This window comes from Syngnathus acus, chromosome 17, assembly GCF_901709675.1.
Source record: "Syngnathus acus chromosome 17, fSynAcu1.2, whole genome shotgun sequence".
NCBI classification, from domain to species: domain Eukaryota; kingdom Metazoa; phylum Chordata; class Actinopteri; order Syngnathiformes; family Syngnathidae; genus Syngnathus; species Syngnathus acus.
Genome location: NC_051102.1, coordinates 4559617 through 4573866, shown reverse-complemented (window position 1 = coordinate 4573866; position 14250 = coordinate 4559617). Strand labels below are relative to the sequence as shown.

At 45.0% G+C, this 14250-nt stretch overlaps 5 protein-coding genes across 6 annotated transcripts; 1 reads left to right on the top strand and 4 right to left on the bottom strand.

Annotated features, from left to right (window-relative positions):
• Positions 1-31: 31 nt before the first annotated feature.
• Positions 32-2626, bottom strand: ndufv2 (NADH:ubiquinone oxidoreductase core subunit V2). Its single transcript, XM_037276860.1, has 8 exons — positions 2472-2626; positions 2194-2247; positions 1364-1426; positions 1057-1173; positions 808-976; positions 451-560; positions 265-341; positions 32-182 (listed from the first exon to the last, which is right to left on the bottom strand). The coding sequence occupies exons 1-8, from the start codon at positions 2511-2513 to the stop codon at positions 89-91; spliced, it is 726 nt and encodes a 241-aa protein (XP_037132755.1). The 5' UTR covers positions 2514-2626; the 3' UTR covers positions 32-88.
• A 597-nt stretch (positions 2627-3223) lies between these two features.
• Positions 3224-9188, bottom strand: ralbp1 (ralA binding protein 1). 2 transcript variants are annotated; one of them, XM_037276857.1, is made up of 10 exons: positions 9087-9188; positions 7952-8243; positions 6880-7323; positions 6422-6771; positions 6149-6310; positions 5716-5847; positions 5544-5654; positions 5293-5414; positions 5106-5226; positions 3224-4872 (listed from the first exon to the last, which is right to left on the bottom strand). In XM_037276857.1, exons 2-10 carry the CDS (start codon positions 8199-8201, stop codon positions 4546-4548), a joined length of 2019 nt encoding a protein of 672 aa, XP_037132752.1. In that variant the 5' UTR covers positions 8202-8243; positions 9087-9188; the 3' UTR covers positions 3224-4545. The 2 variants fall into 2 exon arrangements, with proteins under 2 accessions (XP_037132752.1, XP_037132753.1); XM_037276858.1 differs by having other exon boundaries at positions 9093-9188.
• Positions 9189-9331: 143 nt separating this feature from the next.
• Positions 9332-10750, bottom strand: dnaaf6 (dynein axonemal assembly factor 6). The gene is made up of 6 exons (XM_037276216.1): positions 10491-10750; positions 10357-10423; positions 10190-10295; positions 9962-10058; positions 9776-9861; positions 9332-9648 (listed from the first exon to the last, which is right to left on the bottom strand). Exons 1-6 carry the CDS (start codon positions 10584-10586, stop codon positions 9519-9521), a joined length of 582 nt encoding a protein of 193 aa, XP_037132111.1. The 5' UTR covers positions 10587-10750; the 3' UTR covers positions 9332-9518.
• A 51-nt stretch (positions 10751-10801) lies between these two features.
• LOC119137140 (MICOS complex subunit MIC26-like) lies at positions 10802-11650 on the top strand. The gene has a single exon (XM_037276215.1). It carries the CDS (start codon positions 10888-10890, stop codon positions 11521-11523), a length of 636 nt encoding a protein of 211 aa, XP_037132110.1. The 5' UTR covers positions 10802-10887; the 3' UTR covers positions 11524-11650.
• Positions 11651-11972: 322 nt separating this feature from the next.
• eif3f (eukaryotic translation initiation factor 3, subunit F) lies at positions 11973-14233 on the bottom strand. The gene is made up of 7 exons (XM_037276214.1): positions 14074-14233; positions 13705-13775; positions 13382-13599; positions 13220-13311; positions 12895-13031; positions 12242-12355; positions 11973-12133 (listed from the first exon to the last, which is right to left on the bottom strand). Exons 1-7 carry the CDS (start codon positions 14183-14185, stop codon positions 12056-12058), a joined length of 822 nt encoding a protein of 273 aa, XP_037132109.1. The 5' UTR covers positions 14186-14233; the 3' UTR covers positions 11973-12055.
• Positions 14234-14250: the final 17 nt, after the last annotated feature.

The window sequence follows — 14250 nt, the reverse complement described above, 5'->3', positions numbered from 1 at the left end:
CTGTTGGAGCTGAATAATAAAACTGACCAGGTACAGTCATTGAATTTATTTACATATACTACTTTTGGACAACGAATCAGCATGTCTACTACAGGTCCGGCCTCACACCAAAGCCGGGCCCTTTAGGAGGTTCTGTCAATGAGGTCAGTCCGCCGGCAGGCTCGCAGGAGAAACGGCCACTTCTGCATCAGGAAATGCAAATATAAATAATTGAGCTCAGTCAGTCGGGGTTCATGGATAAGCTAAAACGAGTTTGGATTTTACCTGGGCCCTGGTGGCGGGACTCCGCCTGCTCTGAGCTCATCAATTATGTCCTCTATGTCCTTTGGGGTGAGGTCCTCCTAGGGGGACAAACATATTTTCAGGTTTTTGGAGATACAAGCCATTGTGTAGTTACCAAGGTGAGCATAATTACTAAACCAGCAACTTGTGAATGGATGCGGCACTCACGTAGTAGTTGTCATTGATCTGCACCATGGGCGCGTTGACACAAGCGCCGAGGCATTCCACTTCGATGAGCGTGAACATCTTGTCCGCCGTCGTCTCGCCCACCTTGATACCTGTGAACAACGCTTGACTGGGTCAGCTCGAGCTTCGGCGAGTGTGCGTCTCAGCGTGTCTGCATGCAAGCTGTGGCCGACAGCAGTTCTTTTGTGTTTTACTGTTCTCACTGTGTTGAATAAAACCTCTGAAAAGTGCATCAGTGCTGTGGCTCTCTTTCCCCTCGGTATGTTCCCGCGCATAAAAAATCCACTCGGGCCGGTGTTCATGAAGTGCGCGCTGTCGATAGGCGTCTGTCCTCCTCACCTAGCTTGTTCTTGATGGCCTCCAGGATGCTGTCCGAGTTGCACAGCATGCACGGCGTGGTGGTGCAGATCTGGATGAAGTACTTGCCCACGGGCTGGCGCAGGAACATGGTGTAAAAGGTGGCCACCTCGTACACCCTCATGGGAGCGACTTCCAGGACTTCGGCCACCTGGCAGACACAACCGACGCTGGTCAAAGGGCCTTCCCTTTCGTTTTGGCTTTCTCATGACCCGTGACGGCGAAACTTGCTTTGTTCATGACGCTGACGGGGAGCCATCCGTGTTGCCTCTGGGCCAAATCCAACACGGGGATGGTGGCTGCTTGCTTGTGGCCAATGGGGTACATGGAAATGATAGCTTCAATTCTCTGTGGACAAAAGAAAAGATGTCAGAGGATGACAACACAACCGATAAATTCAGCTGTACTAAAGTAATGTGAATACGAACGTTATGTTCTCACAGCTGTTTTGGTGAAGTAACTTTGATGAAATGCAGAAGTAGTGGCAGATATGACATTTCAGTCGTAAGGAAAAACGTTACAAGTTGGAAGCGGTTACCTTTTTATTCTCCTCGGTGAACTCGAACGGCGTGTCGGCATTGTTGTCCGGCGTGTCTCTGTGCTGAAAAGATGATCAGGAGAGAAGACGATGCATTTGTTTAAAAAAATGCAAACACTGCAAAAGTGCGGCACCACCTCCAGAGTGGAACGCAATCTGTTCCATGACGCTGGATTTCTTCCTAATTATTGCCCACAATTCATGCATTTAGGGCATTTTTACTTTAGACAAGTAGAACAAGACAAACGTGTTGCGGAGGCGTCACTGTCAAGGGACAGCGCAACCAAGGTATGTTTCCATCTCGCAGGCGGGCAGCAAGATCCCAGTGGAAATTTTCAACCTTTTGGGAATTTGCTCGGAGATAACAACCTTCCATTATCATCCTCTCGGCGAGAGAATATGTGCGGTGGGCATAACAACCGATTAACGCCACAGGTGGCTTTTTTCCTTTACTTTTTCTCAAAACTGTGCCACAAGTCGCACGAATGGCACGCGAGGTCCCTCTTCTGGTACGCCAAAGAATCACTCCAAGTGCAGCTCAGACTTCTTCAATCTTGTGTCAACATTGGTCTTAACACGGTACTGTGATTAATATTGAATTTGTGGAACGTGAGCGAAGTAGAGAAATGGACCTATTTGTATCAATCTCAATTATGTTAGTTCTGAAGTAAAGCTAAGCGAGCTGGTTTGTTCATTAAAAATTGAATCTGTACGGTTAGAGGTTTTACCACGGCAAAAAAATTTTTTTTATGGAAACAAACTTATAACGTAGAAGTGAACGTATTACGTTCAGATGTTATTTACAAATCCAGCTCGAGCGCTTGACTCACCACAAAGATGCCCCCAGCTCCTGCGCGAGCAGCAGATCGATGAAGACACCTCGCCTGAGAAGAAGAGAACGAGCATCTTGAGTTATTGTTTCATTCATTAATATTGACAGTAAAGATTTAAACAAGTATCCCCTCGCAAAATCAACCGGCTAGCATGCTCGCGTTAGCTGTTAGCTAAGCGGCCTTCCACCGCTTTGCCCTTGTGAAGAGTCAAGCTTAGCGCGAGACTAAAATAGCCACAAATACGCGTAAAGTGGCAAAATATTTCTCTTACGCACAGTCTGAGAGACCGCAGATCGAGCCAAGGAGGACAAAAACATCCCGAGGGTTGACGTTGGGTCCCGATAGTCAATAAACAGATGGGACGACCGTTGTTGGAGACATGAGCGATTCGTCGCTCGATTAACAATGCCTGACGTCGGACTGACTTGCGAATGTGCAGAGCTAACAAATCGATCCAGTTTATTATTTATTTATTTATTTATTAGTATTATTATGAACATAACAAATGTATTAAAAACGTGTATGCGTATTCACTGCTACTCCACCACACTGCTTGTATTGTATTAAATTGTTTTAAGTATGTAGATTGGTGTGGATATCTTTGAAAGAACCACCAGTGGGCGCTATTTTCCCTTGTGTTCAATCGAGCTCAAATGTCCTAATCCTCTTCCGTAGCCCTCGTTTCCATAATAATACAATATAAAATTTAAGGGTGTATGGTCGTCTATACTGTGGAAGCTTTCAGTGGTCAAACTTAAAAACAAAAGAATGACAATTTTCAAAAACCTGATGTATTAGGAAAAAAAAGTGAAGCCATTTCTTTTAAATCAGAATCAAAAGATACATTTGAAAGGCACATAAAGTCATCACTGGTTAAAAATAGGTTTTGATCAGTGTAATCTAACAAATATGGAGCAGGAAAGAGTATGAAGCACTAAATTTCACACTTCTAGTTAGGTAATGCCAGGCGGAAAAGAGTTAAAACAAATTTCTTTGGCCATATTTGGATAGATATCGAACAAGTCACTCAGAATGGATGCTTTCTTTATTCCTCACAGCATATCAGTGTTTCAGTCACAGGAGGTTTTAATCGTAACACGATCATGAGACCAGATGCAAGCATACAAGTCCAATAATGCATGTATAAAACAATTAACGAGGGGGAATAAAATGTAAATGGAAAATATGAAATGTCGCAACCAAGCCAGAAGCGAACACTAGATTGTAAAAAAAAAAAAAAAACATAGCAAAATGCATGAGAAAGACATCCATCCATCTTTTGAACCACTTATCTATCATAAAAATTCCCAAGGAGATGATTGCACAGTAACACTCCTTCCAGCCATTTATCTACAATATATTACCATAAAGCTTTTTTTTTTCAATCCAGGTATATCTTTGATTTAAATATTTTGAGCCATCATATGTATTCAAATAGGTTTTCTTTTATTAAATCAGTCTTCATTTTGGCACAGTGTACTGTTGACATGAATTTAAGAAAATATGTGACACGGCAAAATATATGACATGAGCGTCCGTCTCAGAGTATTTGTGGGCTTCTTGGTTAGTTTTAGACTCATCAAACCTTCTTGTGGGCCAAGCATGACCCATAGGCCGAAGTTTTGTGTTAATGAGTGCTTCTAAATCTGTATAATAAAAAAAAATAATAATAATTTGAAACAAGCCTTATGGACTCACACATGTTAAGAGAATCATCGTGTGCTTCCAAGATGTAGAATTATTTAGTCATAATGTTGATGTAAGATGATGCAAAGATGAAATCATTTAGTTTTCAGGTTGAAAAAAAAACAACCTGTCAGACGTTACTAACCAGTTCAAGCCACAAATGTCTGCCTCAAACATCTGGGAGACTTTTCCAGCTCTGTAATTAATTAGTCAATAAAATTCACAATTAACCAGGTCAAAAATCAATTTGCAAGAACCTTCACTGACACACACTACAAAGACCATGCCAAGGTCTTTCCAGATCTGTAGTTATTTAGTCAATGCGCTCGCTGTAAGACGAAGTAATGACAAACAAAATGTTAATACTTGCTTGAAAACGTCAAAATTGACCAAGCAGGTTCAAAATTAAATTCACAAGCCTTTTGATCATCTCAAGTGTCATACAAAAGGCCTCCTCAAAGCCTTTCCAGATTTGTAATTATTTAGTCAACCATGTCAAAATTCGCAACAAACTTGATTGACTCACATAATATTAAATGCCAGGGCAAGGTCTTTCCAGATCTGTAATGATTTGGTCAATAAGTCACTCACGTAAGATAAAGCATTGACGCACAAACTACGTATGGTATGTTAGTAAGTGAACACCGTTCTTTCAACTTTGCCTCACATGTTGCCGTCCCGCCTGTCTTTGCTGGGCGACGGCTTGGGAGGATCCTTCACCGTCTTTCCGGCGGGTGCCACAACGGGGGCAGCGGTGGCTGTACTGCTACCGTTGCTGTCGGAAACTTTGGCTTGCTCCTCGCCGCCTCCACCTCGGGCCTCCGGGCTCGGCTGCTCGGCCGTGTGGGTTTGCTCTGCCGCCGTTGGCGGTGGCTGCGCTGCAAGCTCATGCTGCAGCTTGTGGCTCTGGAGCAAGCGCAGCTGGACCCGCAGCTCCAAGATGGCCTCCTGCTCCTCGTGGATGGCCTGGTTCAAGTGGGTGTTCTTGTTCTGTGACGCAAAAGTTACAGCGTTACCGTGGCGACAACCACCATATCATGTGAGCATCTTAAACCAGTGAGAATCTTAAGTCGATCTGGTCCTGAGATCATTTTCTCCCTCTACGTATGGTGGCATAAAAAAACGTGTGGAGTTAACATGCACACTTGACTTAAGCTTCATGAGATTTCCCAAAAATGATGGCTTGAATTCACTTTCAAGGCATTTCTTTCCCTCCTCCTTACCTCCAGTTCCTCATTTTGCTTCTGAAGGTCCTCCAGGATCATCTGCAACTCCTCTTCATCCTCGCTTTCGCTCTCACTCTCGGACGAATACTCCTCGGTCTCGCTGCGGCCCTGCTGACGACTGGAGAGGAATATTAGGGCTCTACGTAATTGCTACGACGTGAGGAAATTGCGGTCACCGTCCTACCTCTGGATATCCGCGATCTCCGCCCGCAGCCTCTCAATCTCCTCCTTCTCTGCGGCAATCTGTCGGCGCAATACTTGCTCCAGGGAAATTAACTCCTCCTGCTCTGTCAGGATCTCATTTTCCTGACCACACATGTGGATACATTTGATTCATAATTTTAGACAAGAGCAAAAAGATGAAATACACGTCATTCAAAATCCTGCTTATTCATCTGGTGAGTGAAGTATCGGTTGAAAATGGCACTCACTCACCTGTGCCAGTAAAAGGTGAACAACTTCCTCCTCATTCTCGGTCATCTCCTCTTTGGAAACGTCTTCCTTGGACAGGCTGGCGATCTCCTGGGCGATCTTAGTCTCGCATTCCTGAAGCGTCGCAAAAGCGAGTCACCTTCGGCAGTGGCGTTTGAAAGTGAGCTTCTCTTACTTGTCGCTTGGCCTCCCTCAGTTTACGCTTGAGAGCGGTGAGGATTCTCTGGACCTCCCAAAGACGCTCCTCTTTGGACAAGTCCTTCACGCCAGCCTGCAGGTCTCTGTGCAGACAGTTGAGCAGGAACTCCTACAAGACAGCAAAGACACGCTGCCTGTAAAATCCAGGCTGCGTTGGATTGTCACAGCTCGGACCACTTCCTTTATTTATTTCACATCACACAAGGAAATAGTGACAACTTTGACAAAGGCTGGAGTGGCAGGTAAAACTCTCAGCGGCAAAGCGCGCCGTTAAATTGACTCCAATTTTCATCATTTCTAGTTATTTTAGCTAGCTAGCTATTTCTAGTGACGTCTCGCCATGAATTCTCAAAAAAGACTAAGGTCAGCCAATCAACAGACGAGAAATGAACATTTATGCATTTTCTCACCTGCCGCCTGATCTCCTCCTTGATGCTATCCTGAGTCTCGGGCAAAGCCGGCATGGTGGCCATGTTGGACCAGCGCAGTGGACGCACTGCCTGCCTCAAGACCACGTCACCAAACAAATCCTTAACGTGCGTGAAAAACAGGTAGAGGACTCTGTTGCCGATCTGAAAGAATGGAGAGCGGGAAGAGGGTTTATTTACTTAAAACTGCTACTATTTGATGAGCTATTTGATTTAAAAACAAAAAGACAAAGATACGCAAAAAGTGACAGCCACCTGTATGGTAGGGTTGAGCACGATGGAGATATTCTGGATGTTCATCTTGGTGTCGGCCTCCTTGGCGATGACGTGATCCATGTGGGTGATCAGCCAACCGAGCAGGAGGCGGCTCTCGGGCGGCGCTTCGGCCAGCAGCCGCTGGAACTCGCTCACCTTGTCGGCTTCCCCCTGCCGCCCGCACGCATCCTCGAAGCGCTGCGGCAGGTCTCGGCCCAGCAGGTTGTCGGGCAGCTCGCGCAAGTATTGCTTGAGCAGGCTGGCCACTGTGTGAGGATCGTACTCCTCCAGGCACGGACACTCCTCCCGGTCGTATGCCGCCTTCAGCTCGTCCACCTTGGACTTCATACCTGATGAAAACGAATGTCAGCAAGTGTTGTTGTTTGTTCTTTCTGACTGTCCGCTATTACAAAACTCCAGTCAAATATCTTACTACCCTACTCATGGTGTTAGCATACCTGAGACGCGATAGATGCCCTCACACTTCATGCCGTAGTTCTCGATGTAGTCCACACACTCCCTGAAGATTGCGGGAAGCTGGATGCCATCGTATAGCGCGGTCCGCTTCACCGCCTCCGCAAGGGGGACACCGAAGATGGGCCTGAAGGCAGGCGTCTCTGCTGGCAATGTTTCTACCTCACCGGCAGGGGCGCCAGCGGCGGTGGGCTTCTTCTTCTTCTTTTTCTCCTTCCACTGTTTGACCACATCGGCAGCCGTCAGGTCCTTGGACTTCTTGTCTTTGACTTCCTTGGGACCCTTCTCCTTCACCTTGAAGTCCTTCTCCTTCTTCTTGGAGAAGCTGGGTTTCTTAAATACGTGAATGCCCTTGGAGCGCTTCATCTTGGACGGGCTCTCGGCCTCATCTGCTGAGCTGTCCTCCTGGAAGGCGGCATATCCTTCCGCTGGGTTGCAAGCGAGAGCGAGAGAGGGAGAGAGATAGCCCTGGTTAGTTGTTCTACATGAGAAACAGGAAGGGAGGAAGGGAGGGAGGGACGGTGCTTGGAAAAAAGAGGTCAGCCAGTAATGTAGAACAACTCTCTTGTGCCTTAACCTCCCTACTTTTAAAATATTTATAGTCTTAAAAAAACAATCAAAGTTCACTTATGCCAGCAGGTTTCAAAAACAAAAGATTGGTGAACGGGCGAGAGGGTCCCCAAACTGTCCGACATGTTCGGACGCCAGAGCCAAAAACAAATGAGCGCTCGCTTGACGTTGCCGTGGTTACCCTGTCGAAAAACCTTTCATCAAGTGGCAAAGAGGATGTTGCCCACTGAGGAAAACTGTAACAATAAATGTACACACTAAGCATGAAATAAATAATACATACAGATTAAACAATACATCAAAATATTCTCCTAATTATGTCAAATTATAATTAAAGTTGGAAACAATAACACACTTTCACAAACACTTAGCACAGCCAATCAAAACAATAACTAAAGTGCCCTTTAATGTGCCACAACAATTGTCCATCAGTATATTAGTTTAACATATGCACATAGCAATTCTATGACCATTTTTGCCACTTACTGCGCTTCTCCTTCTTCTTAAATTTGTTCTTCTTCTTGCTGTGCTCTTTGTCATCATCTGACACGTATGCGTCAGGCGCCTCATGGTGGAGACCATCGTGCGGTGGCGATGGGTCACCGGTGCGGTACAACCCAGGAAACTTGGTGGGGCTGATCTCCTCGGAGCTGGGGGTGCGCGCCACGCCACCAGGGTGCTCAGCTCGCCGCTGCTCGGCGGGGCTGCTGCTGGGTGGCAGGAAGCACTCTGTCATGATGGCAGGGCCGCGCCAATCATGCCTGTCTTTCCATCACACCTGGGGAACAGTCATAGACACAATTTTGCTCTTAGGACAGTCCTGCAGGGACGTAGCTATCAAATAATTTCACATTTTTTTGTTTTACTTGACACATTACTGTCAAAATTACGACTCCTTTCATTAAAAATGGTCATAAATAATACTGTAGAACTTCTACAGCCAAGACCCTATTGGGAGGAAAGCTGGTACCGTAAAGAAACCTTTGCAAAGGGAATCTGAAGCTCTGAACATATCAAATCTACCAAGAACTAAAACTTGACTTTTTAAGTGGAAATGTAGCTATAAATAATTCCAGTCTTCCAATAACAAGGCAGCAATAAATCACCAATAAGGAGATTATCTGAATGAACATTTAATTCACCTAGTTACCGGAATGCAAAGGAGTCTTAAAAGTCTTGATTCATCAATATTTCTACAATACCACACTCAAAACTATGAGGACGCCACTTTGTAATCAGTTCAATTGTGTTTTTATATATTAAGCTTAACTTATACTCTTTAAACAACACTTGAAATGTGAATTAAATATGGCATCATTTAGTTACAACAGTGATTCTGTTGTAACATTGTAATAGAAACAAGCGATAAAGATTGAGCGGATGTAAGGGAGGTTTTTACAGATTCGCCTTATATTATACACGAGTATAAACTGGGTATTGTGTTTTAAAAAGAACAGACTAAGCACTGAATTGAAGGGGATGTTTGTGCTAACGATACTGCAGCTTTGCTAACCGATAAATGCCACTTCCGTTAGCTTGTTTCGCTAATCTTTAAAGCAGACGTTCAACGAAGTTTTATTTAGAACGCTGTACTGACGAAATAAGTATATGAAGTGATCACCTTTACCAAGTGTGGTCAATTCCACAGGGTTGAAGTTTCCGGTTATCACGAATAGTGGGCTGTGTGTGCGTGTATCCTTGGTTGTGTACTAAATAAAGCCGTCTGCGCTTGCGCAGCGGAACAGGTGCATGCCGGGAAAGTTTGAGAAGCGAGCGACTTTGCTCCAAATGAATAACCACACAAATATAATCTTTCTCTTTTTTTCACACAAACCTAAGTAAAAGTTAGGTGGGTTTTTTTTTTTTTTTACTTTACTTTTGTTATTTAATTACAACGTTTGTCAAAAAATACAAGTATTATACATTGAAGAGTGAAAGCATTATATTGCAGCGATCATTATACTGTATTAGATGCATTGTCTACATTAGTTGTCAGCCAGATATTCAATAGAATTCGATCAAGTCCAGGTGCCATCTCACAGGCCGTCAAGTTTCACTGCATGTTGATGGCGTCCAGTGGTCGATTCATCAGCAGCGTCACCTCTAGCTCCTCTCGTTCACTAAAAAACTGAGCCTTGCCCTCCTGTTGGTGAACAGGGTGTGGAAGGTGGAGGCCCAGTCTACTATAATATTAAGACACAGGATATGCAGGTTGATGTTCAGATCATTGAGTCACACAGTCACATGGGCTAGGCAGAGCCACACCCTCCGAGGAACCATTTTGGAGAGATTAGACCTCATGTTCCTTACTATTTTGGTGTCCGAATATCAAGGAACTTTTCTTTCACCTCCAGACTCACGTCGGCCGCTTTGCTGTCTGGAAGTTTGATCTTCACCTGATGGTAGAAATATCCAACAACAATATTTTACACTGTTATGTGTCTTGAATGGGTTCAGAATATAAGGGTCACGCATACGCATAATGTGATTTATTACCAACATTGCTTCACAGCACATGGAGGAAGGGTCCTTTCTGCTCAAGCCCAAAAAAAGATCCTCTGTGCCGACATTTTGTTTGAGGATGATTTCATATCTGTACACAATCACAAAAAAAGTTTTATTTCATGTCTTATGGATTGACTAGTTTGACCTCCAAATCAGACAATATGTCTAATTTAGCAGTAAAACGTAAATTCGGTATATCCATGTGCTGTGTGGACGTACTGAGGCTGCGGCCTTGGGTCAGTGATATCTTCGTACTGCGGGCCCTCAGCCACTTCTTCTTCGCTCCACACGTCTTTGCTGTTCTTCTTCAAATATGCCGACACCTCTAAAATGCACATACAAATTGTTCTTAAAACGATTTTTTTTCCCTTCATAAAGTAGTTTACCTTCTTTCTCCTTTTTGGCCGGGGGGCCGAGATGTCCAGGGCCCATTTTTGCCAAAGGAGGTGCATCCTAGGAAAGATGACACTTTACATCAGAGGGGAAAAAAGACAACACTTACATGGGAAATGATACTCACTTGATAGTCTTCGTCATTTTCATCTTCTTGTTCAGGGGAAAGCAAGGCAGACAGCGCCTTCATATTGTTAATGGACGAGACGTCAAGATATTCCATTTTTCCTCAATTCTCAACTTGTATAGCGACTATTATTCTTCTGTGAAGTATAATTCTTGCATGCAGAAAGTGCCGCTTGTATTCTGTAAACGTCGTTGTTACCAAGGTAACCGTGACGTCACATGAACAAGCGCTACAAAACGTGACGATACGGATCGCACATACAACGATCGAGAAGAATTATTTGTGTTGCTAACTATTACAGATATATACCAACAAGTGCGGATGAATTCCACACAACGAAACCTAAATGGCTTCTTGGTGATGTCGGTATAATTGGATGTGTTCGCCTTGAGGAAGAATGTCCCTCCCGATTCGCCGTACTGGCCACGCATGGCAACCAGGGATCATGTTGAAGGTGACAGGTAGACTCGTGGTCGGAGCTTTCAGTTTGGGGCCTGCCACAGTCTACGCCGCAGCCGGTGACGGAAATAAGCCCCAGCCTGCAAAATTAAACTGGGAAGACCTGTCTCTGTACGTTGCGCCGCGACAAGAGAAAGCCGCGCTCGAAGAGCCCGTCGCCGGGGAACTGGAGCAGTGTGTCGCCACCCTGCGGAAGCTCGCGGAGCCGTACACTACTTGGTGTCGGACAACGTACGACCGCATCGAACCCAAAGTCCAGCTGGCGGGCGACTCTTGGGCGTTCGTCAAAAACCCACCGGGAGATTTCCACGCTAAGGCCGGTATCATTGGTTGTACTGGCTTGCTGGGGCTGCTTCTCGCCAGACGCTCGTGGGTGAAAAGGGTCATCTACCCGGTGGTCCTTATGGCCACCACTGCCTCTCTGTATTACCCGGAACGTGCAGTAGTCATCGCCAGGTCCACCGAGGACACCCTCTACGAGAAAGCCGTGAACGGCTACGCCGCCGTGGAGAACTTCATGAAGCCGCAAAACAAAAAGGCCGAGCCGGGCCTCGACTCTGCAGGGAAACGTTGAGGGATGGTCGCCAAAGCAAGAAGACAAAAGCAGCTGCAACAACCGGGTGCACTTGTTCCCTCCTGCGTTTTGTACCTAAATAACTCAGGCTGGACAGTTAGAATGTATATTAATGCAGAGAATTAATATAGAATGTATATTAATGCAGAGAATTAATAAATAACCACACATTTCAAACTCATCCAAGGCTACAGTGTTGCAAACCTGTTTTTACAGCAAACTGGCAACTTGTAAATTTAATATGCTGTATAACTTGTCACTGTACTGTCAACATTACAAATTGACTTTTATGCAGTATCAAATCAAAACCAAATATCTACAGTACTGCCAAGCACTTTCATATCTACCAATTTTTACAGTTAAAGTTGTGATGCTATCCATTTGTTCATACAGTTCAAAATAATGTGCCTGTAAAGTCAAATCGTTGAGCAAATGACTCCACAAGGTACTTGGAGGGGAATAGATTCGGGGCAAATTTTGCTTTAATTCATTTGAGAAAAGGAAAACTTGTACACAAAACTTAAATAGTGCCTCAGAGCAGCACCAGCTTCTCATTAAGGGCAATCTGTGCTTGGGTGAGGTTGGACAGGTAGGTCACCATCAGAAGGTCCTGAGAGGAAACATTTGACATGACATTACTTGACATGTTTTTGCATTCTTAGAAAAAAAATAAAAAATACCATCTATAACTTATCCGTAAACAGAAAGACAAACGTACGTTGATGTTGGAGTTGATCATATTCTCAAAGTCCTCTGCTGAGATGGTGGGCACCTTGTTGACCAGGTCCATCAAGAAGCGGCCCACGCTGTTGTCCGCTGTCGCCTTGCCAGACTGAGATGGATCAAGCGGTCACAATTAGTGGACTGCTCACTAATATGGAATTCTAGGAAGTACACCTGCTTCTTCCTGATCTGATTTGTGCCCACTAAATTTTAGATTTTATATTATGTTGGGAATCAACCACTCATTCCCTTTTTCCTAGTCACTATACAGGGATATTTTAATAAGTGAATGTCGTTTAGTCATCAATCGCATGATCATTGCTATTTCATAATTATGTGCCGGATTAAGATTAGTGCCATGCCCTTTTTGTTTTTCAAATTAATACAAACAAAGCACTTTTATGGCCATGGCCATCCTTGTTGTGATCTGCTGCTTTGCATTGGCCCTCTATTTGCATGTTGCTCTACATTTCATGATGCATTGGGAGCATTACATAGGGAATATCATACACTTGCTACAAATTCAAATTCCCTAATGGCAACCTTGGGCACTAAATAGCGGAAGAGAGAGTGTTCTGAACACAGCCGACATCAACTTTCTGGAAGTACAAGACGGAGGCAATTGACAAAATGTCTGCAAGGACTCACCAGCACATCCTCGATGTACGCCAGCACGGTGGTCAGCATGTCCTGGACGCGGGCGGCCGAGCCAACCACCTGGGAGAGATCGGACGTCAGTCCCTTGGTGCGACCGGTAATGAGGCGTGTCCTCTGCAGAAGGTCCACTAAATAAATAATAAACATAACATTGTGAATGGAGATTTGTAATCATTCTAACATCAAAAAGTATAATACGTTCTACATTTAAGACAATGAAAGCCATATTTCCACCAAGCAGTGCAGCATTTTTGGTAACCGCTTAATTTGTTCATGGGCTGCTTGGTAGAAACATCAAGAGCGGTTCCTTCCTTACCGCCTATCCTCTCCGTGTCGTAGTACACGTATTTGACTGTGAGTGGAGTAAACATCACACCAACCGTCTTCCCTGGCACACCCATTTGCGCACTGTGGAAGAGATGAAGTGTCAGCGTGCGGTCGCTCGCACAAAACAAACGAGGGGGGGCGAGGCATGGACCTGACGTAAGCGCGGATGTTCATCTTGCCGCTCTGCAGAGCCGTGTCAGCTGTCAGGTGGATGGGGTTGGTGGCCTCGCGGCTGTAATACTCGTGGATGAGCACCGAGTGCTCAGTGATGTCGAAGCCCGTGGCATACCAACCGATGATGACCTCAGTGGGCGACACCCGCTTGTGAAGTTCGTACATACTCTTGGCAAACTCCATGTCCACGGCGACCTGAAGACAAGGAACGTCAAGTCAGGGGCTGGGCTGACAAGTAGCGTTGCGTACTGTACTGTTAACCCTTACCTACGTACAGTGACAACAATAAAGACAACGCACCTCGTCTTCAGACTCATTGTGGGGCACAGAGAAGCAGTTGGTCACCTCTATCGAGTGCTTGTCAATGGTACCTGAAGGGGCACATGTTTAAATAACACGTACTGCAAAGGTTTCAGCTTACTGTTGTTAGCCACAGTCTGGCTACCACACACATTACAAGTACAACCGCATCGGGAACATCACAATCAATATTGCTCGTCCAATTTGAGTTTATCTCGTAAAGTTGAGAGAAAATGACACAACTGGTTTAAACGATGGACCGGTGAGCATGGGCAGCATGCAGGCGTTAGCAGCAAACATGCTAACACTAGCACCAGGATAGGACGACGAGATAAAAATGAGCGTTTGAGTCATAAAATGGCTTCTTACCTAATAAAGTACCAATCACGCGACTCGCTCCCTCATTTCGTCGCTCGTACGAGTCACAAATGGAGGCGACAACGACGGGATGAACCTTCACAACCGGTCCGAACACCGACATTTTGGGAGGAGAAAAAGAAAGGAAGAACTTCTTCGTCCCATACTTCGGATAACGGTCTAGCATTC